The sequence below is a fragment of the Grampus griseus genome (genome assembly GCF_964374135.1).
Source record: "Grampus griseus genome assembly, chromosome: 10".
Lineage (NCBI taxonomy): Eukaryota > Metazoa > Chordata > Mammalia > Artiodactyla > Delphinidae > Grampus > Grampus griseus.
In genome coordinates, this window is record NC_139004.1 from 54,765,744 (window position 1) to 54,790,949 (window position 25,206).

The following is a 25,206-nucleotide window of genomic DNA, read 5'->3' on the forward strand; positions in this document are numbered from 1 at the left end:
GATGCCTGAGGCTGTCTCAACAACGTTCATGGCAACCCAAGAAGCCCACACCGGGAGTCACAGGCCGAGAGAGGTGCATGGCACTCTTGTGCTTCAGTTTCGTGATGCTGTTGTGTGGAGGGGCCTCCTGAAAATTGATGGACACGGAAGTGACCTGCCAGGCTGCTGTGCTCTTGGCAATATTTCAGCCCAGTGTAACATCAAAATCAAAATTTCAGTTTAGGAAAGGAGCATCGTAGGGAAGTCGTACAGAGACTAGAGCCAAATCGGGGGTCTGATTAGAATCCGTGACCTGAAGTTCCAAGACCATTTCTGATTCCCTAGCAAGTTCGAGTCCCCAGGTGGGTCTTCCAGGGTGTCCAGGATGAGGCCGCAAGCCTTAGGCTGCGCTGGGCCCGGCTCTGTCCTGAGCGGAGCAGCCCTGGCATGCCAGGGAGTGAGTCAGCAGTCCCCTCTGCCCCCGCGGATGCAGTGGGGACTTGGTGGCTGTTTGGCCCCAGCGCAGGTGGCAGCGGGGGTGGCGGCGGTTGCATTTCCTCTTTGAGGTGGGGACTCAGCTGTTTCCTTGGTCATGTGCCCCTCCTAAGCGCTTGGAAGAGGCAGGAGGCCAAGAATACAGCTGAGACTTGAGCTGCAGCCAACTCCCAGCAGCTGCTTCTCTGTTCTCTGAGCTGGAATCAACTCCAGGCTGCAGTGTGGCCTGATCTGGCATTTGGGGAGGGGCCCGGGAGGGGTGTCACTTGCACATTCTGAGTGACTTAACCCACCTGCTGTTTGTGTGTGTGTGTATGTGTGTGTGGCTTAATTTAAGTGACACTTTTCTAATATCCCAGTTACATGAAAAAAAATGTAGCTCAGTGAAAAAAGGAGAAGGCGTTCACTTTTGGGGGGGTCAGTGGATTTGTAGATCTTAAAGGAATTACTTTAAAACATAAAGCTGAGGGTACCATCCTAACTCAGAACGTGTTTAATACAAGCATGTTTTGGTCTACATTTTCGTCTGTATATATGCACAGAAGCAGCTTGGCAAGGAATTGCACCAGGAGCAAGAAGTACTGAGTCCTAGTGATTGTGTGGCCTTTACAAAGATAGGTATGTGATTCTGGACACCATCTTTGGTCTCAGCCTAGGCTGTTTGTTTGTTTGTTTAACATGCTAACTGAAGACAATAAATCTCTCAGATCAAATTATGAGTGTTTTTTGGAGAAGCAAAACAATTAAAGAAAGTGGAAAGTTTTGGGCAAAATGCCAAAAAATCAAATTTTAACAGTCTACAGAATCAAAATGTGTACTTAGTTAACACACAGTATCTATTTCTTTTTTTCCCCTTTATTTATTTATTTATTTATATTGAAGTATAGTTGATTTACAGTGTTGTGTTAGTTTCAGGTGTACAGCAAGGTGATTCAGTTATACACACATATTTTTTTTTTCAGATTCTTTTCCCTTACAGGTTATTACAAAATATTGAGTCTAGTTCCTTGTGCTATACAGTAGATCCTTGTTGGTTATCTATTTTATATATAGTAGTGTGTATTTTTGTATCTGTTTCTACACAGCAATAGTTGATAGGTCTTTAAAATGGCTTAGCATAGAGCTGTTTTATGTAATGTAAACATATCGATTTGGAGGTAAGAGATCCTACCAAACATCTAGGATTTTGTTACTTCCTATATTTGAGAAACCAGAAAAAGAATTATCTGCGTAAATATCGCATGAGTTCCTGAATCTGTCCTCCTATTTGAAAGCATTGCTGTTGACGAAGAGCCACCTTTAATGAACTCTACCTGCTTTTTTACGCAGTTAATACAAAATCCTCCTCAAGTCTGGGTCCTCCAGAGGGTGCGGTGTATTCTAGTCATCTTTGGACCCGCTGTTCCTATCAAGGTGCTCGTTAAAAGTATGTAGAAGAAATGAAAAGGCATTCAGTTTATCCTGTTCATTATGCTTTTGAAAGGAAATGTGATGATGATAATAATGTGTGTTGTCTGGTTTTAAAAATACCCAGATCGGGCTTCCCTAGTGGCGCAGTGGTTGAGAGTCCACCTGCCAATGCAGGGGACACGGGTTCGTGCCCCGGTCCGGGAAGATCCCACATGCCACGGAGCGGCTAGGCCCATAAGCCATGGCCGCTGAGCCTGCGCATCCGGAGCCTGTGCTCCGCAACGGGAGAGGCCACAACAGTGAGAGGCCCGCGTACGGCAAAAAAAAAAAAAAAAATACCCAGATCATCGCTCACCGTGTAACAGCTCCGCTGGTCTTTACCCTTCTTCCCAGACCCTTGGCTCCAACCTGCCCCTCAAAGAAGAGTGGCTGCAGACAGGAGATGTTTAAAAGTGACAAACTTATAGGTGGCTGCTGAGTAAAAGGGACTACAGATGGTATAGATGGAGAATGCTATAAATGATGACGGATGTCACCCAGGCACCATTCCCTGAATCCAAACCTACAAAGCAGAAGGGAAACACATTTCTTTTAATGAAGTTACAGGGTTTCCCCACAAACAGTCCATTTTCGTTGAAAACTTTTGGTTGATTCCTTGTAGAAGCAAGTAAGCTCAGAACCCAATGTTCACATCAATGGCTCCATATAAAAATATCCTTGAATTCTTAAGACATGTAAGTCCAGTCTGACTTGTAATTGTTTTTGACTTTGTTTTTAATGCATTCAAGTTGTTTTGATTTTAATATTTATTCCAAGAACAAAACATATTTTTTGATCATTTAAATGTTTATCTAACTCATCTTGAGATTCTTCTGGCATTATTAAAATAGTTCTAAAAAATTTTATTAAACAAGTTGGTTCATGTGTGGGGTATTTTTCTTTAGTTTTATCTTTGATGTTTATTTTATTTATTTATTTATTTAGGCTGCACCGGGTCTTGGTTGCGGCACGTGGGATCTTCGTTGAGGCACGCGGGATATTTCACTGTGGTGCGCGGGCTTCTCTCTAGTTGTGGCGTGTGGGTTTTCTCTCTCTAGTTGTGGCATGCAGGCTCCAGAGCTCCGGGGCTCTGTAGTTTTCGCGACACGCAGGCTCTCTAGTCGAGGCGCACGAGCTCAGCAGTTGTGGCACGTGGGCTTAGTTGCCCCGCGGCACGTGGGATCTTAGTTCCCCCACCAGGGATTGAACCCACGTCCTCTGCATTGGAAGGTGTGATTCTTTATCACTGGACCACCAGGGAAGTCCCTGACGTTTATTTAAAACATGCCTTTCATAGACTAACTCCTTTCACTGTGCATTTGATTAGATGGACTTATTCTCTACTTTTGGTTTTATTAACAATTGCACTGTCTTTACTTTCATGTTTTGTAATTGAATGGGTAATTTCATGGCAACCAAAAAGGGGTTCACTGTGCAATTAACACTGCAAGTAGCCTATTTGAACTCATTCAATATTTTTTGGTGTCTTCTCAATCTTTAAGTTTACTTTTTCTGATTGTAAAGCTAAAATAGGTTCATTTGAGAAAATTTAGAAAGACTGGGGTAAGCATGTACCCTCATATATCCTGTAGTTCCATCCCATGGATTCCAAAGCATCACTTTGGCTGCCTTGGTTACTTATCAGGCATGTGGTGACTGTTATTCTCACTCATTTGAAAGTGTTATGGTTGAAGTTGAAGTCCTGTGGCCAGTCTGTCAGAATCTGAACTCTAACCCCACCTTGTCCTAGAGCAAAATCTTAGCTATGATACTTAATGTCTCTGTAGCTGTTTCCTCCATTCAAAAATAGGACATTTGAGGGTGAATCCTTTTATCCTATATTTTTTAATCGAAATAATGTCAGGTACACAGTGAGCAATAGATGTATTGAAATTGTTGTCAATCGGCTCTGTTTACATTAGCATTAAACTTTCTTTTTATGTAAAATCTCTAATTGTATCATAGTAAAAGTCATTTTCTTTGCAGTGTGATTTATGGCAGTGATAATGATAATGAGGAAATAATTGCTAGTTTGAAAGTGGGACCTCAGCGGTTTTGCATTATGACTAGGTACCATAATCTCATGACTTGTTAAATTTATGTATTCATTCACTAATTCATTAAATGAGTACATCATCAAACCATTACTGAACACCAGATGTTTCCATACAATAAAAGTAAGGATAGTCCCAGTTTTTAAAGAACTTATGTGAGAGTGAGAGAGATAAGTAAGAATCTGTTACTTCTCTCTGTCTCTCTCACAGAGGAATCTACAGATTCTTCCTGAATCTTGACAGTCTTTTTTTCAATGTCCATTGGAAGCTGGGCTCCATTTGGCTTACTTCTTTTTTTTTTTTTTTTTTTTTTGGCGGTATGCGGGCCTCTCACTGTTGTGGCCTCTCCTGTTGCGGAGCACAGGCTCCGGACGCGCAGGCTCAGCAGCCATGGCTCACGGGCCCAGCCACTCCGCGGCATGTGGGATCCTCCCGGACCGGGGCACGAACCCGTGTCGCCTGCATCAGCAGGCAGACTCTCAACCACTGCGCCACCAGGGAAGCCCCATTTGGCTTACTTCTTAATAGGTTTTGGAGAGGTGCTGGATTAAAAGAAGAAAAAGAAGCAATGTAAGATTTTTTAAAAGTTAATTAAAGGAAAATATCTAATCTGAAATGGGAACTTATAATGCACAAAAATGTAATTTATAATGAAATTTCTCCTAAATAATGCACTCTGAAAACTAGCATGGAACAGGCATCTTGACAGCGTATACATTCTTGAGTAGACACTGATTTTAAAAAGGAGGACCTTTACATACTAGTAGTATAGTGGCTGAGTACCAGTAGTGGTGACTGGAGCATCCCTGTACCATCTCTGAATTTGTTTTTATCCATTTGGGGTGAGGAGTAGTCTTAATTAAATATAGAAGTGTTCATTTTTGCCTGAGCAAAAAAGGGGGGAAAAAAGAGAACCTAAAAGCCTTTTTTAGGGGTGAAACTGTAAATATTACTTCTAATAAATATTGTTTATTGCATTCTTCATATATAGCCCAGATGTGAGTGAGTGTGTGTGTGTGTGTTTCTGTGTATATGAACGTGTATCTTTAGAGAGGTTAAGATGTGTAGAGACTACACTTCACATAGACCATGGTGAATACAGTATCAATAGCTTATTATTGCTGGTCAGAAAACAAACTTTCCCTCCAGTGTTTATTTAAAGGCTGCAGTTGTCTTTCAAAATCCACTAAGAAACCTGCCCCCCAAATTCAGTTATAATGTTTTAAAGAGAAAAGAAATACAGTGAACAGAAAAATTTACTCCTAATTTGCATACAGAACTTTTGACAAAATAAAATATGTGAAAATGCTGCATCACAATACGTGTTAAGAGAAAGATGCCTAAATTTTCTACCAGTTTTTAAGAATGTTGCCAGGACACAAAATCTGCAGTAAAGCCCAGGCCACTCAACTAGGTTCTGTCTAGAGAAAGCCAGGAAATAAGGGTAGGTTTGGCTTATAACCAGAGCATTGTTTTTTTTTTTAATTTTTTATATATATATTTTTTGCGGTATGCGGGCCTCTCACTGTTGTGGCCTCTCCCATTGCGGAGCACAGGCTCCAGACACACAGGCCCAGCGGCCATGGCCCACGGGCCCAGCCACTCTGCGGCATGTGGGATCTTCCCGGACCGGGGCACGAACCCATGTCCCCTGCATCGGCAGGCGGACTCTCAACCACTGCGCCACCAGGGAAGCCCAAGAGCATTTTTTTTTTAAACAAAAGTTTTCCAGAATTGACCAACTGAATTCATGTATACACGATACAGCAAGCCGGGAGGATTTAGATAGGCAGCTCTTCTTTTCAGTTTTTCATAGTCTCCTGAAGTTCGGCTTCTTGGTGAGCCAGTGGATGGCCTGTGGAGGGAATAGCCAGTGGTTTCTGTCCCTGTGTCACTCTCCCCTTTCTCCTTCTGGAGTTTCTGAAGTTGAGAAAAATTATGGCCTCACCTGGAATTGGCATCTGCAGGTGTGACCAGGCCCCCCATAGGAATGATCAGGCCACAGAGTTTCCAGCAGAAACACTCCCAGGCAAGTTATAAGGATAGTTTCAGACCAGAAGAGGTTTCAAAGACCTGGAATTGTACACACACATGTGTGTTCTCTGTGTATATATGTATACATATATACACATACATATACACACACATATATATATTAAATCTTAATATTTAAATTAGGATACTAACAATACCTTTTGAGGGTAAAAGTAGTCATATATGTTAACATGCTTAGAATCCATTGGTACTAACAGATTCAGATTACCTTTCTTATCATTATGTACGTGATTTGTGAGGCAACAGGATCCAATCATGTCCTTTACACATCTTTTCCTTTTCAGTGAAATTACGTAATTGTTTGAAGTGTAGAACCCTTTTTTGTATATACCTTACTTTAACAGATACAGAAAAATGCTCTCCTAACATACTATTTATCTATAATAATGAACCATCCTGTCTTTGCTTAGATGCTAGTAATAATGAGTGAATGACTCTTTTTGTCTTCCTAGTTTTCAGTCTATTTGTGAAAATTAAAATTTGTTTCAGGCTCCATCATGAATTCCTCCAAATATTCCATGTTCTACTTTCACATATTAATTTTGGATTTTTTTTCTGACAGTTGGGCTGGCCTGCCCCTTCCTCCTTACCTTTTTTTCTTTCCTCCTTCCCTCCCTTCCTCCCTTCCTTCGTTATAAGTAAAAAAATTATGTTCTTTTCCCCTCTGTATAGTTTTCCCCATGTTTACGACTTGGACTTTTTATTAAGGAGATTGTATCTAACAAAAATGTTTCCACTTCTGAGCATGCCTTGCTATATATTATGATGCAACTGTTGACTTCTCTTATCTATGTTTAAAATCTTGAAGGTATCACAAATAAGCCAGTGGCTCAAAAGCTGAATATTACACATTGCATAAGACTGACAGATGTTTCATTTCTACAATAGATCAAATCATAAATTTGATTCTTTCGCAGATGATCTCATCCTGGCCATTTCCACATCTGAGGCTTGGATGTACAGTCTTGCAAACTTTTAAACAGCCGTTGTTTAAAAGTTGTTTTCGTTCATTTTGCTTGTTTTCATTCTTTGATCCAATACCAGATTTCCATCCCCCATTTCAGGAATCCTGTTGTCCTACTGTGTTGCAGGGATACTACATCCCATCTGACTTTTAATTTCAAGGTTGCACCTTAGAGATATCAAAGTGCACGCATTAGCCTCTTGTCTTTCTTCCTAAAATGTCCGTTTGCACTCGGTCCACCCGCAGTCCCCCTTTTTTGAAGTCTCTGAAAATCAAGTGTGTTTCAAGGCTATTTTCTTCTAATCATACGACACATGTACAAAGCTAATAGCCCCTTCCCGACCCTTAGCTTAAGCATTATACACCCCATGAATAGAATGGCCCCAAGTCTTCAACTTCACCATCAGGAATCCTCAAAGAATTTTTACATACAGCTTAACCCTGTTCTTCCAGTAGTCATGGGACCCTTCAGCCCTGGGATCTCAGGCCCACATCTCTCATCACCTGGGTTGAAACTGACCATGTATCTCCTGAATTTCATCAGTGATTTCTGCCAGTTCCCTTATATAGATGGTTTGATAACCTGTTTTTTCCCACGACAGGTAACTCTAGCAGGCTCTAATAACTCACAGAGCTTACAGCAGCGCATAGTTTTGTAAGATTATCCAAATGTATTAGATATTTTAAAATATAGAGAATTTTAAAAAGCACACACCTGTTTTCCCTGGGCTTCTCTGGATTGAAGGGGCTTGTTGGAAAGTTTGAACAGGGAGCATCCCAATAGGAGAGTCTATCGAAGTAGAAGGCATTCACCTGCAAAATACTGCAGTCTTGAATGCAGCTGACTCTCTAACAGTCCCTTAAAGCAAGAATGTTTTCTTTAAAAAAAAAAAAAAAAGTTTTGAGGTCAGTCTTGAGGCAGGGAGCAGGGGAGAGGTCATGGGTGTCTGGCCAAGCTTTTGAGGTACACAGTGGTCATGTGATTGCAGTTGTGACATTGAATGGTGGCACACAGGCCAACTTTAAACGGCAGCCCCTATCTTTCAAGTGACCGGCCACAGCTGCCTGTAGGTGACTTTGCAAGCAGGGCTCCTCGGGTTTAATCAGCATTGCCATAGATGGCCCCAGACCTGGGGGAGCACACACATGCACATGTGTCTTAAGTAGGAAATTACCTGCCGGGTGAATCCTGGGACACCTGGCAGAGAAACAGATTCTGTTCCACCAGTGTGTCGTAAGTTTTCTGAAAATGTTTCCCTCCCAGGAATATATCTATTTCTCCTCCCGGCACATTGGTACAGATTGTGTTCTTGCTGTGTGTGAGGCATTATCCGTGCTCCCAGAGACACTGGTCCAAGAGCCCTCTGTCCAGGGAATTTAGTCATTCTCCCACCCATGCTTACCACCTGGAATGCTTTCGATGGTTTATATTTAAAGCAGGATCCTAAAACAAGCCAAACCCTTGATGGCTTAGAAGTAAAGGCTTTGAGACACCATATTGCATACTTGCGTTCTTTTCCTAGACATTTGTTCTCCCTGAGTCTCTGTAAATCCTGTCTCTGAAGCCACAGAGGTTTCACTCCCTGCCTGCTTCCCTTCTCTTCGAGGAAAGGACGCATCGCAGGAAATGTTTTCCCATCACTTTCTGCAGCACTTGAGGTCCCAAATGCAGACTCTTTTCCTGAAGTCCATTCCCGAACATCCTTTGGTGGTTTTGTTGTTAACTTACTCTCCCACATCTACAATTTAAATAGTCTTTTTAGAGATTTCGTCGTGGTGAGGAAAAATTCCAACAACGCGTTGCTAGCCATTAAAACCAAAAACATGCGGATGTCAGATGAATTCATGTATCCTACATTTCAAGTGCATTTTCTCCCAGGAAGTCTGAGGATAGTAGGAATTATTTATTGAACACTTACGTTCTTCTCTAGCAAATCTGTTGATCTCAGCCCAGCGGCTTTCTGGTTTTCATGACTGTGTTTGCAGGGGTGTCAGTATGGAATTTTGTGTCTCTACGCTGCTGTACTAGGCAGCGTAGAGAAAGAGGAAAAACAAGAGGAATAAAGTTCCTCGCATTCAAGAAGGGGCAGAGATGGCCGGTAGGATGTAGATATATTATCCTCCTCTATGTGGGCTGAGCACCATTGCACTGCAGTGGGGGCATGTCATCCTGAGGTGCCAGGTGACACAGGTGAGGGGCCTGATGAAGTGAGCACTTGGACAAGACTCCATGGAAGAAACTCGATGTAATAACTGAAAAAATGGAGTTTAGAAGGAATGAGAGGCACTACTTCTGTATTTGTTTTTATTCTGGAAATGTGAGCAAGGCCTAACTGTCTGGCCAGTTTAATTGTAATAACTCATACATTGGTTGGATGCCATCATTTTCATGAAAACTCAGACACTATCAACGCCCTAAAGAAACTCACCTGCATGTGAGTCTTCAGTTCAGGGTTTCCATGCTTTCTTTTTATCTAATGAAAACATCTGCCCATTGTCTGTTTTCTGTCACTTATATCTATTAGTTCCCTTAAGATGGCATTCAAATTAGCCTTTGTGAATAGAAGACTTTGAGGAAACGTTAGGTCTAAGGTTGGCAGTGGTGTGCGTTTTTGTATTGTATGCTTTAGTCCTCTGGATGGGATTGCTTTGCTCTCAAATCCCTTTGTCCGCTGAATTCTCTAGTTGGGTTGTTAGCTGTCCCCGGGGGCAAGCGCCATCTCTTTCCTTTCTCTAGTGTCCTATCCAAAAGGCCACACAAGTGTAGGTGCTCTCTAGGTAAGCTTGGACTCTTTCTCTGAATGGACTGTCCATTATCACAGAGCTCAGTGAGACCAAAGCCCTCTTGAGACCCTCCCATCCAGAAGCATGTCATGGTTTTGCCCTATTAGTGGCTGTTGGGCGTTTTCCCTTAACCTTGCCACATTGGTTAATAGGTCTCTGGATGGTTAGATGCCTTGGCTTTTGGGGGTTGGAGGAAGCAGAAAAAATAGTACAGTGACAACAAGTCCTGCTGTGTGTCAGGCACTGTTCCCAACACTGAGTTAATACAGAGGTAAACTAACCAGGCACAAATCTGCATCGTTGTGTAGCTTATGTAATAGTGGGGGGAGAATGATTTCTACTACTTGGTTCAAATATTGAGCCTTGTTAAAGAGTGACTTGTCTGAGTGTCTAAGATCTGGGGATTTCAGTGATCGAAGTAGCCAATAGCCAGCTGCCCTAACACTAAAGAGACAAGATAAGTAGGCGTGTTGTCTTGCCCACTATAGGTTAGCAACAAATAGTGCAGTTGATATGACAATAAAATGTAATAATCTATGGAAAACACTCATTCCAAAATCACCCATGTGGAAGTAAATACTAAAAGCATTTATGGGTGTGGCTGTTGGATCTTGTAGAAAGAGCTTGCTCTCAATATATTAACACACAGTTGTAGCCCAGAGTCACCCGACAGAACTAAAACTCCCTTTGTTCCTGAATCTCCTGAAATTCCCCCTGCTGTACTTGGGATGGCAGCAGACATCCGTTTCTGGTAAATCTCTCTCCTGCCTCTCTCCCTCCCTTTTAGGTGTAGAACTCGCCTCCTGCGGTCATAGACCCTTAAGACCCACACTTGAGCTTTTTATTTTGGGGGAACACCCTTCAATTCCTTTGCTCCCCTTGAAAATCTTTTCATTCTTCTGCTGTTGTAGGGGGGTGGAAGGAGGCAGAGCTGAGGTCCTGGGTGGGTAATTTAAACTTCTATGTTGATTCACTTTGATTAGATTTAGTGATGATGTTAGCTAGTAATAATTCTGAAAAGGCAACCTTAAGGCGTGAAATATCACAGCCTGTGGCACCAAGTAATACCCCTTGACGTAAGGGAAAACAAAGATATCGTGGCCGTGAAAACCTCTTATTTTTCCCAGTTTATATATGGATAGAACACGAACCTTATTGCCATTTCAGAAACTGACAGAATAACAATTTATCGATTTATCTTTGCTTTTACTCATTTTATCTAAATGTCTCTTCCTTCTTTTCTGCAAGAAGTGTTTTAATGACACACACATTTAGCTCACCCTGTGACACCTATAACTGCATCACATTTGTCAAGTTTCATTGCTTTCGAAATGACAGATTCTTCCTTCACTTCTTGTAGGAATAAAGGACAAAAGAGTTCACATCAGATACGCTGAATAAAATTAGTATTTCTCCCCACCCTTTTTTTTGAAGTGCCTTTTCTCTTCATGATGAATTTTTAGAGTTTTGAATTCTTTAAGCCAGAGTTGAAAATATGCATTTGTGATAAATCCTTGTTCCGTTACAAGGTGCCTCCAGTATACATAACTGAACATAAGTAATGGATTATATTCTTGGCATCCAGATCCTCCGAAAGAGGACATCTTAAAATATTGCATTGAACTGAATTGAACTGAGTTGAGAATACAGAAGTTCTGACATCTGTGAGATTAATAATGCTCAAGCAAAAGTATCATTTCAGTTGATCATCCCCTCTCCCTTCCCTGAAATAGCGTTGTTTGTCCCAGGAGATCATGGTACAGTGATACTGAGGGAAATAATTTAGGATAAGTGTGTAACTTGGTGAGATTCCTGGAAGATCTAACTAGTTAGAAACATTTTTGTTTGAACAAAGTTATGTGGTATCATCAGCAACAAGATCCCAGCAGTGTTATTTACTTTCCTGGAAAATTTGTTTTAGTTACACTTGGAATAAAAAAGCAACTTCCCAAGTCGGAGATTCTGGCTCTTTGCTTAAGCATTAAGGATACACTCATTTCTAAATGTTACATGTGTTCTGGCACCAGTAAATTCAAATTCATTGTTCCATATTAAAAAAAAAAAGTATAATGCTTTCTGAAAACCCTGGGCACACTATCTGGGAATCTTGCAGGCATGTGATTTTCTGTATGGCTTCTGGAAAGACAGGTACCATGAGTTCTAGAAGTGAAGGAGGAAACTGGGCAGATAACTGGCAGATATCTAGAAGTCATTCTGATGACTATGGCTTATGGGCTTTCAGGAGTTTCAAAGAAAAAGATGAAGCACAATGTCTAGAAACACACATGTGTCCATAAAATATTAGGGATAAAATCGGGAAAGAAACACACATACCATTATCAGACAAACTGTTCATGAAGTTTCTGGGCAGTATTTGTTGGCTCATGCGACAGGAAGGGCAGTAGTGGTCTAAGGAAAAACAATGTGTGTGTGTCTCTCGCAATATCCCGGGAACTAATTGCACAGATTAGATAAGCCTCGTCTGTATTTCTAATAGAGCCCCAAGTCACTAGAGGAACACGGAGTTTTAAAAACAGCTCTGATCCCCAGTTAAAATGACAATGTTTCTTACCCAGCTCTGCCACTCTCTATTTGTAGATCTTCTCCAAGTCACTGGATTTAATATCAGCTAGACTAGCTGATTTCAAGGTTCTTTGCAGGGCTGTGGTTCTCTGGGTACTTTTTTTTTTTTTTAAGTTTGCTCATGGCTGGAGGTTGGTGATGCTACCCTGTGTATGGATAAATCATACCTAGACTCTTAACAGATTGAGGTAGGAAACATAAGGTGGTGATTAGCCTGCATGGCCTATGAAAGTTGAGGCTATTTTAAAATCCTGGGACTGGTCCCAGGGGTCACCCAGTCAAATCTAAACAAGCCTCAGTGCTTTCTCAGTCTCGGATTGTTTTCCAACATGACAGCGGGGCCACTGGCCCTGTTCTCTGTGGCATTAATTGTGGTCAGAAAATTCTCCTTATCTGCAATAAAAAAAATATGCAGGGCTTCCGGGTTCCGGCTTCCGGGACCGGGTTTGTGCCCCGGTCCAGGAAGATCCCACATGCCGCGGAGTGGCTGGGCTCGTGAGCCATGGTTGCTGAGCCTGCGCGTCCGGAGCCTGTGCTCCGCAACGGGAGACGCCACAACAGTGAGAGGCCAGCGTACCGCAAAAAAAAAAAAAAAATATGCAAAATACTGAGTCAGTGATGTGACAAAGCAGCTGATCAGCTGCCCCATTACCTGCAGCTCTCTCATTCAGATGATTGACGGCTGATGTTTGTATTGCACTAAGATGCGCCCAGAGTTGTCTTGTGCAGTTAGAAGTGGTTTCTGTTACCTTTTGTGGTTGAGGACACATTGGCCAAACTTGCACTGATTCTAGTAGAGGTGCAACAGAAAATTCTCAGCACATCACTGCATCCTAACCTTTTATTCTTGCAGTGTCCACATTGGATGGTTAAATAGCAGAGCTTATCTAGACTGCTAAGATGATGCTGAGGAGGAGGATGGCCCCATTTATTGGGTACCTATTTGAATCCGTACAAACCAAGGCAAGTTACGTCCACCACATTTGTCTTTCTACGTATGTGTTTTCAATACACCAGAAGCAGTTTTGTAAAGTAGGCCAGTTCCTCTCTTGTACTATCATTTTCTGCCTCTGATCTGTTTATATGTATATTGATTTGTCTATTTTTCATTTATATCATATTCAAGAAGAAAAAAGTTTTTTAGGTTCTTCTATTGTGACAAAATATACATAATATAATATTTATCATTTTAGCCATTCCGAAGTGTACAATTAAGTGGCATTAAACTGTGTAACCATCACATCTGTACCCACAACTTTTTTTTTTTCCCCACAACTTTTTAATCATCCCCAACAAAAACCAATTAAACAACTCCTTTCTTCCTTACCTCCAGCTCCTGGTCGCCTCCCTTCTACTTTCTGTCTCTATAAATTTGCCTGTTCTAGGTACTTCATATAAGCAGAATCATACCATCTTTGTTCTTCTGTGTCTGACTTATTTTACTAAGGATAATATTTTTAAAGTCCATACATGTTGTAACATGTATCAGAATTCCATTCCTTTTTAAGGCTGAATAATATTCCATTGTATGTTCTAGTCCCTGCTTTCCATTCTCTTGGATGTATATTTTGGAGTTGAATTACTGGGTCATATGGTAGTTCTATGTTTAGAAAGGTAGGTTCTTATTTTTTTTTCCTAGTGCTAACTTTTGAAGCAACACCAAGTAAGGCCAATTCCTTGTTCTCTGAATATGTTTTAAAATAGCGTTAGAAAATAGCTATTTTGTCCTCCCTAAGTCTTCTCTTGTCTAAACTAAAAATTGCAAATTATGCAACTATTTTTTAGAACCCAAATGTTAGATCTTTTGTCCTGCTACATTTCACTTTATTACTTTCATCAATTAGTTCTGGGGATATCCAAATATTTATTATGGGACCCAGTACATTATTTACTTCTCCCAAGTTTATGTCTTTCTTTGAAATACACTGAGAAAACATTTAAGAATTTATAAAAGCAGAAGTCATCTTTGTTTTCCAGTTCATGAATAATCAAGAAAAGGATGATGAAATTGTTTAACCCGTCTTTAAAATTTTTCATGTGGATCCATTAGAAGTATTTAACTTTTATCTTATTTTATTGTTTTGAAAAAAAAAAGAGGATTTTTTGAGATTGTGTTACAGCATCCTTGCAGGTGGTAGAGATTCCGTAAACAGTTGTTATAAAAGTGAGGAATTGAAACATTGGCCTTTTCCTTCAGATGTTTTTACTGAGATCAGACCTCTCTTATTTTTAAAGACACTTGTGATTATTGTGGGGCTGTTCTTACGTTCAAAGCTTTGACATCCGTTTTTTCCGTTACTGAAGTCTGGTAAATGTTGATGTAGGTTATGTTTGTGTCCAATTTGCTATAATAATGAGGAAGAAAAAGTGATATTCTACATATGAGGTACTGTATGTTTATAAACTGCCTAGCTATCAAAGTTGAAATAAGAATATTCATGTAAAATACTTCTACCTTTAAACCCCTAGTATGAAAATTCCTTTTCTTAAATATCCTCCTAGGTTCTTCCTCCAAAACAGTTGTCTGATCACTTTGGCATTTGCATGGTGGTTCAAGAATTTTACAGAATGCCTGTGCATTGAGTTGACCAAAAAATGTTTAATGAAAGGGTAGAACTCCTGGTTGAGTATTTCTTATACATGTATTGAAGGAGACATTTTTCTTTGGAAAGTAAACTTAAGTGAAATTCTCTTATTGATGTTTTTCTGTTACCTGGGGAAATTTTCAAGCTTGCTGAAGGTATTAGTCCGTATATTCTATTCATGCCATGATGCCATGGTTGCTTTCATTTCTGAAAGGATTACATTCCAATTACTTTTCTTTTCTTCCTTCCTTCCTTCCTTCCTTCCTTCCTTCCTTCCTTCCTTCCTTCCTTCCTTCCTTCCTTCCTCCCTCCCTCCCTCCCTCCCTCCCTCCCTCCCTCCCTCCCTCCCTCCCTCCCTCCCTTCCTTCCTTCCTTCCTTTTGGGTCTTTGTTGCCGTGCACAGGCTTTCTCTAGTTGTGGCAAGCGGGGACCACTCTTCGTTGCAGTGTGCAGGCTTCTCATTCCGGTGGCCTCTCTTGTTTGCCTCTCTTCCAATTATTTTCTTCTCTCTTTTTTTTTGTTTTTTAAGTCTTTAAACTTAATCTTACACATTCAAACTAGCTCTTTTAACTTTAACAGAATAACTGTTTTGAGACTAGGGTGTGTCTTTGGTTGATAAGGGGTTGCAGCATTTAAATACCTTATGCAGAAAATTGACAGATCACTAATATCACAATTTGCTAGTGGCTTACATTTGCAGAACTGTGACTAGCTAAAAGAAGAAGGAACAGTGCATAAGGGAAAAACATTTCAGTTGTTCAAATAAGTAAATCTTGATTGTGTTGTCTCATCATAAAGTACCTATACTGATCGAGGATAAGATTAGTCATCCTCTGCTAATTTTGAGTAGAAAGGTTATGACAAAAGTGACTAATAAACTGGCCCTCCCAACTTGCTAATAGAATTTAATGTCTCATTTTAGATATCCTCTGAGAACTAAATCACTGCTGGAATTTGAATTAAACCCCAAGCTTGCTTTCTCCACATGACAGCCCAGTGATTAATATATGCAACACACACACACGCGTGTGTGCACACAATTAGGACATGCCTATTTTGTTGGTGATGATGAAAGACAGACTATTTGGTCTTCTGCGCGGTGCTTCTCTCCTCTCGCCCTCTCTTTCTCATTCCCACAAACCCAGTTGCTACTATATGCAACTCTAAAAGTCAGCCCAAAAAATAAGAAACAACATAATCTAAAATGGTCATTATTTTACTCATTTTCCTCATTGTAAATAGCTGACAACACCATTGATCAATTTCCTACAGCTTACTTATTGCCTGCCTTTCCTCAATATCACCCCCTAAACCGTGGTTAAAGTATTATTTCCACTGAAAAAACTGCAGTGACTTTTATTTTGTGCATGTGTATAGAGTCTCCTTTTTCTCCCTCCCCACCTCCAGCCATAACAATTGACACTTGGCCAGGATATCTATTAACCAAATGCTGGGTAAAACATATTTGTTAGACATGGTTTTGCTTCTTTGTGAAAAATGGGAGAAGTTGGGACAAATGAAGACTAAACAGCAGTGGAAGAGTCGGGTTAGTTTGGGGAACGGAAAGCTGGACTAGGGTTGATTCCCTGGCACTGCTTTCTTAGCAAAGAGAACAGTTTTAATCAGTTACAAAAATATTTGTGATCCATATGTTCCTCCCTGCTCGTTCCCATATGCCCATATTCTCTTTTATCTTGGTGGATGATGACTTTATGATTCAGGGAGGCAAGAATAATACCTCGCTGGCTTTAGAGCACAGTGCTATTTCCAAACGTGTCCTGGTAATTACGCACGCACACATATCCAGGCTGTTCACGCTTTGAGATGGTTACGTGAATACCAGTTTGTTCTTTCTTCGTGGAAAGAATTATATCTTGCATCCACCTACTGGGGCTGGAATAAGGCATCTAAGGCTTAGATTTGAAAACTGCATGGCCATTTCACCGGGCTGGATTAACCACCACTGTACAAATAGGAGCATCAGAAAAAGGAGACAGGAAGGCTGCGGTGATCGTTGATAACTTCATTTTCTTTGGGAAAAGGAAAACAGAATCCAAAAAGCGTTTGGTAAATCCGTACATCACAGGTGCCTATTCTAAGACATGTTAGATATTGAGCTGGTTACTTAAATAGATCCTAATTTTAAGGCATGTTGACTTCTATTTAGTATCAAGTTTTCATTATGTGAAACTGATAAAAATTGAGAAATTAAAATTACTGTTGATGAGCAACGCATTTGATCCCTAAATTCATGTTTCCTTCGCCATAGTTATGTAATTTTTAACGACAAAAGAAACACTTTTTACAGCCAAAGTATCCATTTTAATAAGACATAAATAACGCTAGAAATGATTGACTGTATAAGCGATTGAATTTTCAACAGTTGTTTTCCTCTTACACAACAAATGGTGCCGTAACCCAATAGGCTGTTGATAAAGCTGCAGTAAAATCCGACGAGGAGCCAGCTGTGCTCATGTCAACTTGGGAGGGGGCAGCGAGGGGGAGGCAGAGAGAGTTTCTAAACTTCAGAGTAAATAACTGAGATGCATTTAGTGTTTTCAAAGTCGGGTATACGGTGGAACACGTGCGCAGGCTGTTGGATTTAGCAGATGTGCGCCAGGGTAGAGTTGCAGCAAAGGGAGAGAGATACAGCTCGGTTTTGGCAAACGTTATTAGGAATCTGTCTCTCTCTTTGCATTCGAGCTGTATTTGCCGCTGCTCCTGTAGGAGTTGTGAGAAAAAGAAAGTGCACGTTATAGCAGGGATTGTTTTCAACAGGCTCAAAGTTTGCAAATCTGTTGAATCCCTCTGACAGTGTTGCTTTGCTGTCAAACAGAATGCCCAGCTGACGGTGGCAGTCCTGATTGGGAGGGGCCAGTAGGTGGCGGGTAAATGATGCTCACACAGCAAAGAGAATATTCGGAAATTTTCTTCTCAAACTGTCAGTGGAGAGGAAAGAGCTCTCTCAACAATACCACTGTGAAAGTTTTCTTTTTCCTTTCTTTGTTTTTTTCACTTTTATAGCTAATGCCTCATTAAGTCAAAAATCTTTCAGCCTTCTTAGGATAACCTTCAGAAGAAAAGAGTCACAGGAACAGCACTCAGGTAGATTATATTGATCTATAATTAAGACAAAAGCTTTGGTTAAAAACGGAGGCAAGACTTTTGCTCATAGGTGATCTGGATTGTCATTGAGGCAAACACACAAGCTTGTTTTTTTTTTTTTTTAATATAAAGTGCAAGATTTCACTAAAAAAGGTTAAAATTGAAGTGAGTAATCTTCGGTGCATAATGCAATTGTTAATTTTAGCTCGTTGCGTGGGTGCCGCTCTGACTTGAACAGCCGGCTGTAGCCTTCATTAGAGAAGAAGCAGGCAGCTCGGGACAGGTGGAGTGGATCAAGCTGTGAACTTGATTTGCTGGAGGCTGGTCATTAGTGTTAGAAACCCAGTCTTGTTTATTTCGTCCCTCACCCTTACCATGGTTGTTGCAATTATTGTGACTATTGACTTTTCGTCTTTTTTCAGGTGGATGATGTGTCAGGCTGTGTAAGGGAATCGCACGGAGATGGGCGTTTTGAACTGTTGATGGGGACATGGGACTCCCGCTGTCTCTGATCCCTCGTGTGGATTTTCCCAGCGTAGAAGGACAGAAGCCGCTCGTAAGTCGCCAAGACCGACAGCAGAAATTCTGCGCAAAAGGTAAAGGGCTGTCATCAGATGGCTGTCATCTCATCTGTATATTTTTCTCATTCTATAAATATGCCTGTTTGCATAAAACAGTTCATGAAAGGCAACCAAAACAGACAGGATCTGTATCAGGGATTCAACTGCCTTAGTGTTTGTAAAATTAGAGCTCAATTTGTTCTTTTTTTTTTTTTTTAAAGCTGGCCACGATCTGTTTTTTTATTGAAACCCTCTGGAAAAAAAGTTAGGGCAACAGAAGTCCCATCTCCTCCCCCCACTCAGTACATTGAGAAACAAACTATTTGCTACTGGGAAACAGAACTTTTTGTTTGGTTAACTACACACATCCCCGGTGTCACTGAAATACAAGAGATCTGTCAGATACACTGAATGGATATCCTCAAACCTCCCCAAACCTAAGAGCCTTGCTCACCAGGCCCTCACAGACTCCCAAGTACCATCCTTGAGGAAAACTTCCTTTTCCATTCCCACAATCCTTTGCCAAGTGAGCTTGTCCTGTCATGGTAGGTCTTAGCAAATTTGCAACAGAAATTACTGCGATTTAGATTTTTCTCGTGCTTCCTATGTCCAGTTGGAAATAAAGTTACTGAACTAGTAAATGATAAACACTCCCAGAGAAACATGTCAAGACACTGATTTGTCCAGTAATAGTTACCATTGTAATGACTAGGAACAGGGCAGTCATTACTTGGGAATTTTTGTGAAAAAACTGACTTTCTAGGCTACAAGGTCTTTCTCTATTTTTCTCTCTCCTTCCTTCCTCTCTTTTCTTCTTTCTTTTCCTCCTTCCTTCTTTTCTCTCCTTTCTTGTTTTTCTTTAAAAAAAAAATTGAGGAGGAAGTAAATGCTAAATTACTCAGGAGCCCCCTTTGACAGCACATCAGAAGGGGAAGTGTCAGGGCTTTATGGAAGAAGGGAGAAAAAAGTACTAATAACAGGCTGACACTTTGAAAAGCCATTTCCAGTGTCTGTGTAGTCGTCTCTTGTGAGCCTGGAGCATCGGAGTTCAGTTGTGATAGCTTCTTTCTGCAGAATCTCCAGCATCAGCCACCGACAGGGCTTGTGAGGGCTTCTGCTTTTAATAACGTCACTGTTACTGTGAAGCCTGAAACTGTTGTCCCTGAAAGGTTTACTGCCAAATTTAGATCCTATGTGTATACTGAATGATTACCTCTTACATTGACTTCTGCCCCTTGTAGAGTGTACTGAATCCCTTGTACCCAGGAAGGTATGTCTGTGGTTGAAATTTGCAAATGACTTATGAGTCATCTTAGAGATGCTGCAGAACCTAGTACCACCTCCCGACTCAGAAGTGGAGGAAGAGTTGGGGAGATACTCTCTTCTTCTTTTGCTTCTACTTTGTAGAGGAGCATAGGGACCGGGAGACGTGTGGGACTTTCATGTCTCATTTTAAGATGTATTGACCCACCTTGACGGCAAGGTGTATTCACAAGAGCATGTGTATGTGTTTGGAGGGGTGTGGACAGGGCAACTGAATCTGCCTCTTGGCGTTTGTCTTGGGTACTTGATTTGATCTTGTTTTATTCTCCTTTTGTATAAAATTGTCAGGGAGGCTGGAGTTGCTTATTCGAATTTGAGTACAAAGGGAAAAATCAAATATCTCAAGGATAACGGTCAAGACTTCACCCTGTGCTGACATTACTTTCTGATGTCTTAACCTTGTAGGGTGTCAAATCTTGTTATTTTAATTTGCATCTGGGAGAATGTCTGAGCCAGGAGACCTGAGTCAGACCATAGTGGAGGAAGGCGGGCCTGAGCAGGAGACGGCCACTCCAGAGAATGGCGTGGTTAAATCCGAAAGTCTGGACGAGGAGGAGAAACTGGAATTACAGGTGAGCCTGGAGAAATCCCATTTCTCATACCACTGTGTGCATCCCTTTCTTTCATTTTGAAGATACTCTGAAGGTTTGGAGTTTTCTTTGCTTGTAAAGAGTTTGACTAGTAAAATAAATAGGAAATCCATAAAACGAATCTTCTCCTTTTCCAATTATTAGTCTTGTTTTCTTTTTTTTTTTTTTCTGACCAAACAGTGCATTCTGTCAAAATGCCCTTTGAAATGAAAAAAAAAAAAAATCCAAAGAACATATTTAATGACTGAATTTGCCCACAGCTTCTCCATATTAATTTCCAGATCACCTCAAGTAGCTTGTGGAGGACTTCTGAGGCAGCTTTACACTAGCTGAGTTATAAAAATGGATTTGTAGTCCATGGAATACAGCTCATGACAGACTAAGAAAAATCAGACATGAGCTCTGTTGACCTTCCTGGGCAGGCTAAGCTTCGATTCTTATTAGCAGAAAAGCCTAGAATTCCCAGCCAGAGAGAGAGAGGGAGAAAGAATGCTCTAGAAGGGGTAGGGGGAAGTTTGGGAGTGATTGACGGTACTGAAAAAGTGATATGATTAAATACTCATGATTTATGAGAGAAGGAGATTTGGTAGAAGGAAAATAAACTGTACTTGCAAATAACCTGTATCGATTTTCTTTAAACCAAACTACAAAAGTGTTAACTCTTTTTATATAAAAAGGGAGCAGAGGCTGATAACAGCATAATGGCCAAAAAAGCCTTCAAGGCCGGCTTTTCCCCTCCCCAGGAGCTGCTGTAAGGAGGGAATGAGAAAAGCTAAATGGTCAAAAGTTTGGGGAAGCAAGAGCTGGGGGAGTCCTCCCTGGTGGTTATAATACCTTGTTGCTGTTGTTATTGATTTTTCAACTCTGGTAACATCTTTTTCTCTCCTTCTCTCCCCTCCCCTCTCCTGGTTGTTGGTGGACTGTTTGTTTGTTTGTTTGTTTGTTTGATTTTGTTTCTAACCTACAGAGGCAACTGGCGGCTCAGAACCAAGAGAGAAGAAAATCCAAGGTAGGGTTCTGGAATTCTACATTGACCTGATATCATGGTTGCATGTGGATTAACATCAGGGTTAGAGAATTTGCCAAGGATTCACGTGGCTGTATGTGGATCTTGGCTGCACCGGTGCTGCCTGCATTTAATGGGGTCGTGTTGATGCCTATCTGCTCTATGTGCTTTTTTTTTTTTTTTTTTTTGATATGGACCATTTTTAAAGTCTATTGAATTCTGTTTTATGTTTTGGTTTTTGGGCCACAAGGTATGTGGGATCTTAGCTCCCTGACCAGGGAACGAACCTGCACCCCCTACATTGGAAGGTGAAGTCTTAACCACTGGACTGCCAGAGAAGTCCCTCTATAGGCTTTTTAATTAGAGCATTTAGGGTTCACATAGCTGCAGTGTATATATTTGATCCTGGCAGACTTGACAGTGCTTTACAAACAAATAGCTGCTTGTTTTCTTTTCATTTTAAATCAAGTTTGGGGGAAATGTTTTAGTCTGTCTAATTAGTTTCTGCCTTGAAGTAAACAGGTTCTGGTGTTTAGGACACAATCTTCAACTTTTAAAACATCTTCTCAGTCAAGTCACTTCCAAACCCAGTTTTAGTAGAAATTAATTTGTGTTATCTTTTTCTCCTTGTACTTTCATGAAAAGGCAGCAATTCATTCTTTGTACGTTTCCAGTGTGATGGGCACAGTTTGCTAGGCATGTTCCTTAAATTCGTCCTTCCACATTCTCCTCCACCTGCATCTCGATCAACACAGGGGTCCGATGCTTTAAGCCAGTGTAGACACTGCATCCCCATCAGCACGGGGGGGTGATGCTTGGAGCCATTGTAGACAGCACCGAGCAGTGGATCTGAAGCTTGCTTTTAAAACTCTGATTTGGGAATGTCCAGAGAAGGTGGAGATGATTCGACAGCCTGAGGATATATCCTGGGTTTTTTTTCTTTATTTTCCTTTCCTTCTCGTTTCTTTTCCCTCCCCAGTCAGGAGCAGGGAAAGGTAAACTGACTCGCAGCCTTGCTGTCTGTGAAGAGTCCTCGGCCAGACCAGGAGGGGAAAGTCTTCAGGACCAGGTATACCCCCTGTCATTATGGGTCATTGCATGAACGGGATCTACCTTTGTGTGCATGAGTATTCATTTGGCATTAAATAGTGCTTTGGGGGAGCAAAAAACAGTTCAAGAAGGAAGAAGTCTTCTGGCTTCATCCTCTGTTTCTGAGACATTCAATATTAGTTGAACAGTTTGTCACAAAGTATTACATTTGTTTTTTTCCAGACCCTCTGAAAACTGCCAATGGAAAGGAATTCAAAAGAATTTAGATTAAAACTTAAAATGTAAGCACAGTCGTGCTGATATTCCTCAAAGGCTCTCTCTTGATAAAACTGAACCAAATATAGTCCCAAGTATCCCATCTCCTTCCTTATTGGAGATTCTTACCTCCCCAAAATGCACTTGCCTATAAAAACACAAATCTTGGCTTTTATGAAACTTCAGAAATAGTGAATAAGGTGCATTGAGTTTTGGAGACATACTTTTATGGCCTTTGGTAGAGATTTCTCACTACTGGAAAAATTGTCCAGAAATAAATCTGAGATGATGGTGAATTTGAGTTAATATTATTAATACATTGCTGCATATCCTTAATACCTATTTTTGCTCCTTATAGCAAGACTATTAAGCTCTAAAAATTCAAATTCCAACAAAACCCTTCTGTGACAAAATGGGAAACTTCACATCGTATTTATTTTTGTTTGCCTTTCAGGCATCATATTCATTTTTATAAAAATGGTCTTGCTGCTAAAAAATTTTCCTTATTTTATCAGAGGCTGAGAGCAGTGAAGACAAGTAAAATGATTTATCTGAGCCCAGAGGAGGAAAAATTGATTAAGATAGCATTATTTTTGTTGGGCCTTGTTTTGCTTCGCTCTTTCTACTTTAATTAAAATAGTCTAAATTCTCCTCATGGGTACAGAGAGCATTGAGAGCACTTTCTTTAAAAGGACCAAAAATAAATTCCTTATAGATTTTGTCCTAAGAGTATTTTTTTTCCCTAGCCTCATTTCCTTAATAAGCCACCCATGTCGTAAGCCATGGGCAGGCTAGCTTTCAGTAGCCATCCCTATGTTTCATACACAGGCTTTATTTTACTTGGGCTCTGAGAAATATGTGGCTTTTGTTCAGCATTTTATTTGTGCTTCTTCTTTTAAGGGAGATTGAAAAGGGGGAATAATGTGAATATCACAGCTTATATTATTCAACATTGATTGATGGCTTGTGGTGTAATGCACACAATATATGTTAACACTGCAGAATGACAGACCCTGGGAGAAGTAATGCCCCAGTGGTCCCCCACTTCTAATGCCAGGCAGAGGAGGACAGCCTTTATAGATTTCATCTGCTTTTTATCCTATTTGACAAGTACCAGGAGGAAATTTTTTAAGAGATCATCTGTATCGTTATGCCCATCCTGGACCTAAGTCTAGGTTCTCCATACAATTGGTGCAGAGAAATAAGAGGCAAACGGTGCTTTGTTCCTGCTGGTTCCAAGCTGAGTAACTAAGACTAGCTTTGTAGAAATTAGAGCTTGCAAGCCTCTCTTTGGACTGGCTGAGGTGTGGTGGAAGCAGGGGGCTGATAGACACACAAATAAGCGAGTGGCCGTGCTACTTTTTTTAGAAAATAAAGAAGCAGACCTTTGAGCTTGAACGCAATGCCTTCATTAGGTACTACCGGCACTTAAACAAAATGTGGGAACTGAATCCCTGAGAACACTGGCCGAAGTATACAGTATACGGATTGTATTGCTTCCCCAATGTTTGTATATTCACAGTATTTGGAAAACTGCCTTCATTTTCCTGCGTGGGAAAAACTCTTGCTACCTGTATTACTTGATCTCAGACCCATAGCTGATGGTTCAGCCTGTCCTTAAGTTAAAGGAGTTTTGCTTTTCTAATGTTATACTATTTACCTATCAGTGTATTACTGCAACTTGAATCATTCTTTTCCTGTTGTTGGATATAAACTTATCCTGTACCGATGTATTTATTAATACTTGTATTTTATTATTGAGCATATCAATAAAAATATTAAAAAAGAACAGATTGTTTTTTACCAACTCTATAGCACTTTTGTGTGTTCTTTCAACACCAGAATGTGTAGAAAAGACAGGTATGTTTCTGAGTGTGGTATTTGTCAACACACGGCATGAGTTTGTACATATTTTTGGTAAATGATGTCCTTCAGCCTGTGCTCTTACATTTATATTTCCAAGCCTCTTTGATTTTAGATTCAAACTTACCGAGGCTGGATGGTTCAATCGGTTTTGAAGAAGCAATGAGACCACTGCCATGGCCTGGTACCATCACTTTCCTCCCCTGATCCACTGTCAAATCGATTCTTCCCCACTCAGAGCCAGAAATGTTCCAGCTGTTTCCTTAACAAGTGGAAGCAAACCGTAACCCCGAAATCTGCCTGAATCTCTGCAGACTGAGACATTTCTGTCCCAAGTCCGGTGATAAAAGACCTTACAATCAAATTACACTCCATTTTACATAATTTGTATATGTCCATCCTGAGGATAAACATGTGGATATCAGGAAACCCGGCAAAGATAAATATTTACCATGAGAAGGTGTTTTATTTCATCCTCTGTATCATGCATCTTTCCAAACATGGTG

The 25,206-nt window shown here is 40.7% G+C and overlaps 1 protein-coding gene across 9 annotated transcripts in view; it reads left to right on the top strand.

The window, feature by feature from the left end:
- Positions 1-25,206, top strand: part of ARPP21 (cAMP regulated phosphoprotein 21) — a 161,631-nt gene that overhangs the window by 24,988 nt on the left and 111,437 nt on the right. For 7 of the 9 annotated variants that reach the window (XM_082664860.1, XM_082664862.1, XM_082664863.1 and 4 more), the window contains exons 2-5: positions 18,476-18,649; positions 20,342-20,508; positions 21,494-21,535; positions 22,512-22,601. In XM_082664860.1, the coding sequence (XP_082520986.1) occupies positions 20,380-20,508; positions 21,494-21,535; positions 22,512-22,601 (261 nt within the window). In that variant the 5' untranslated portion in view covers positions 18,476-18,649; positions 20,342-20,379. Of the gene's footprint in view, positions 1-17,938; positions 18,054-18,475; positions 18,650-20,341; positions 20,509-21,493; positions 21,536-22,511; positions 22,602-22,804; positions 22,934-25,206 lie in introns of those variants that run through there. The other 2 variants (XM_082664868.1, XM_082664861.1) reach the window with 2 other exon arrangements.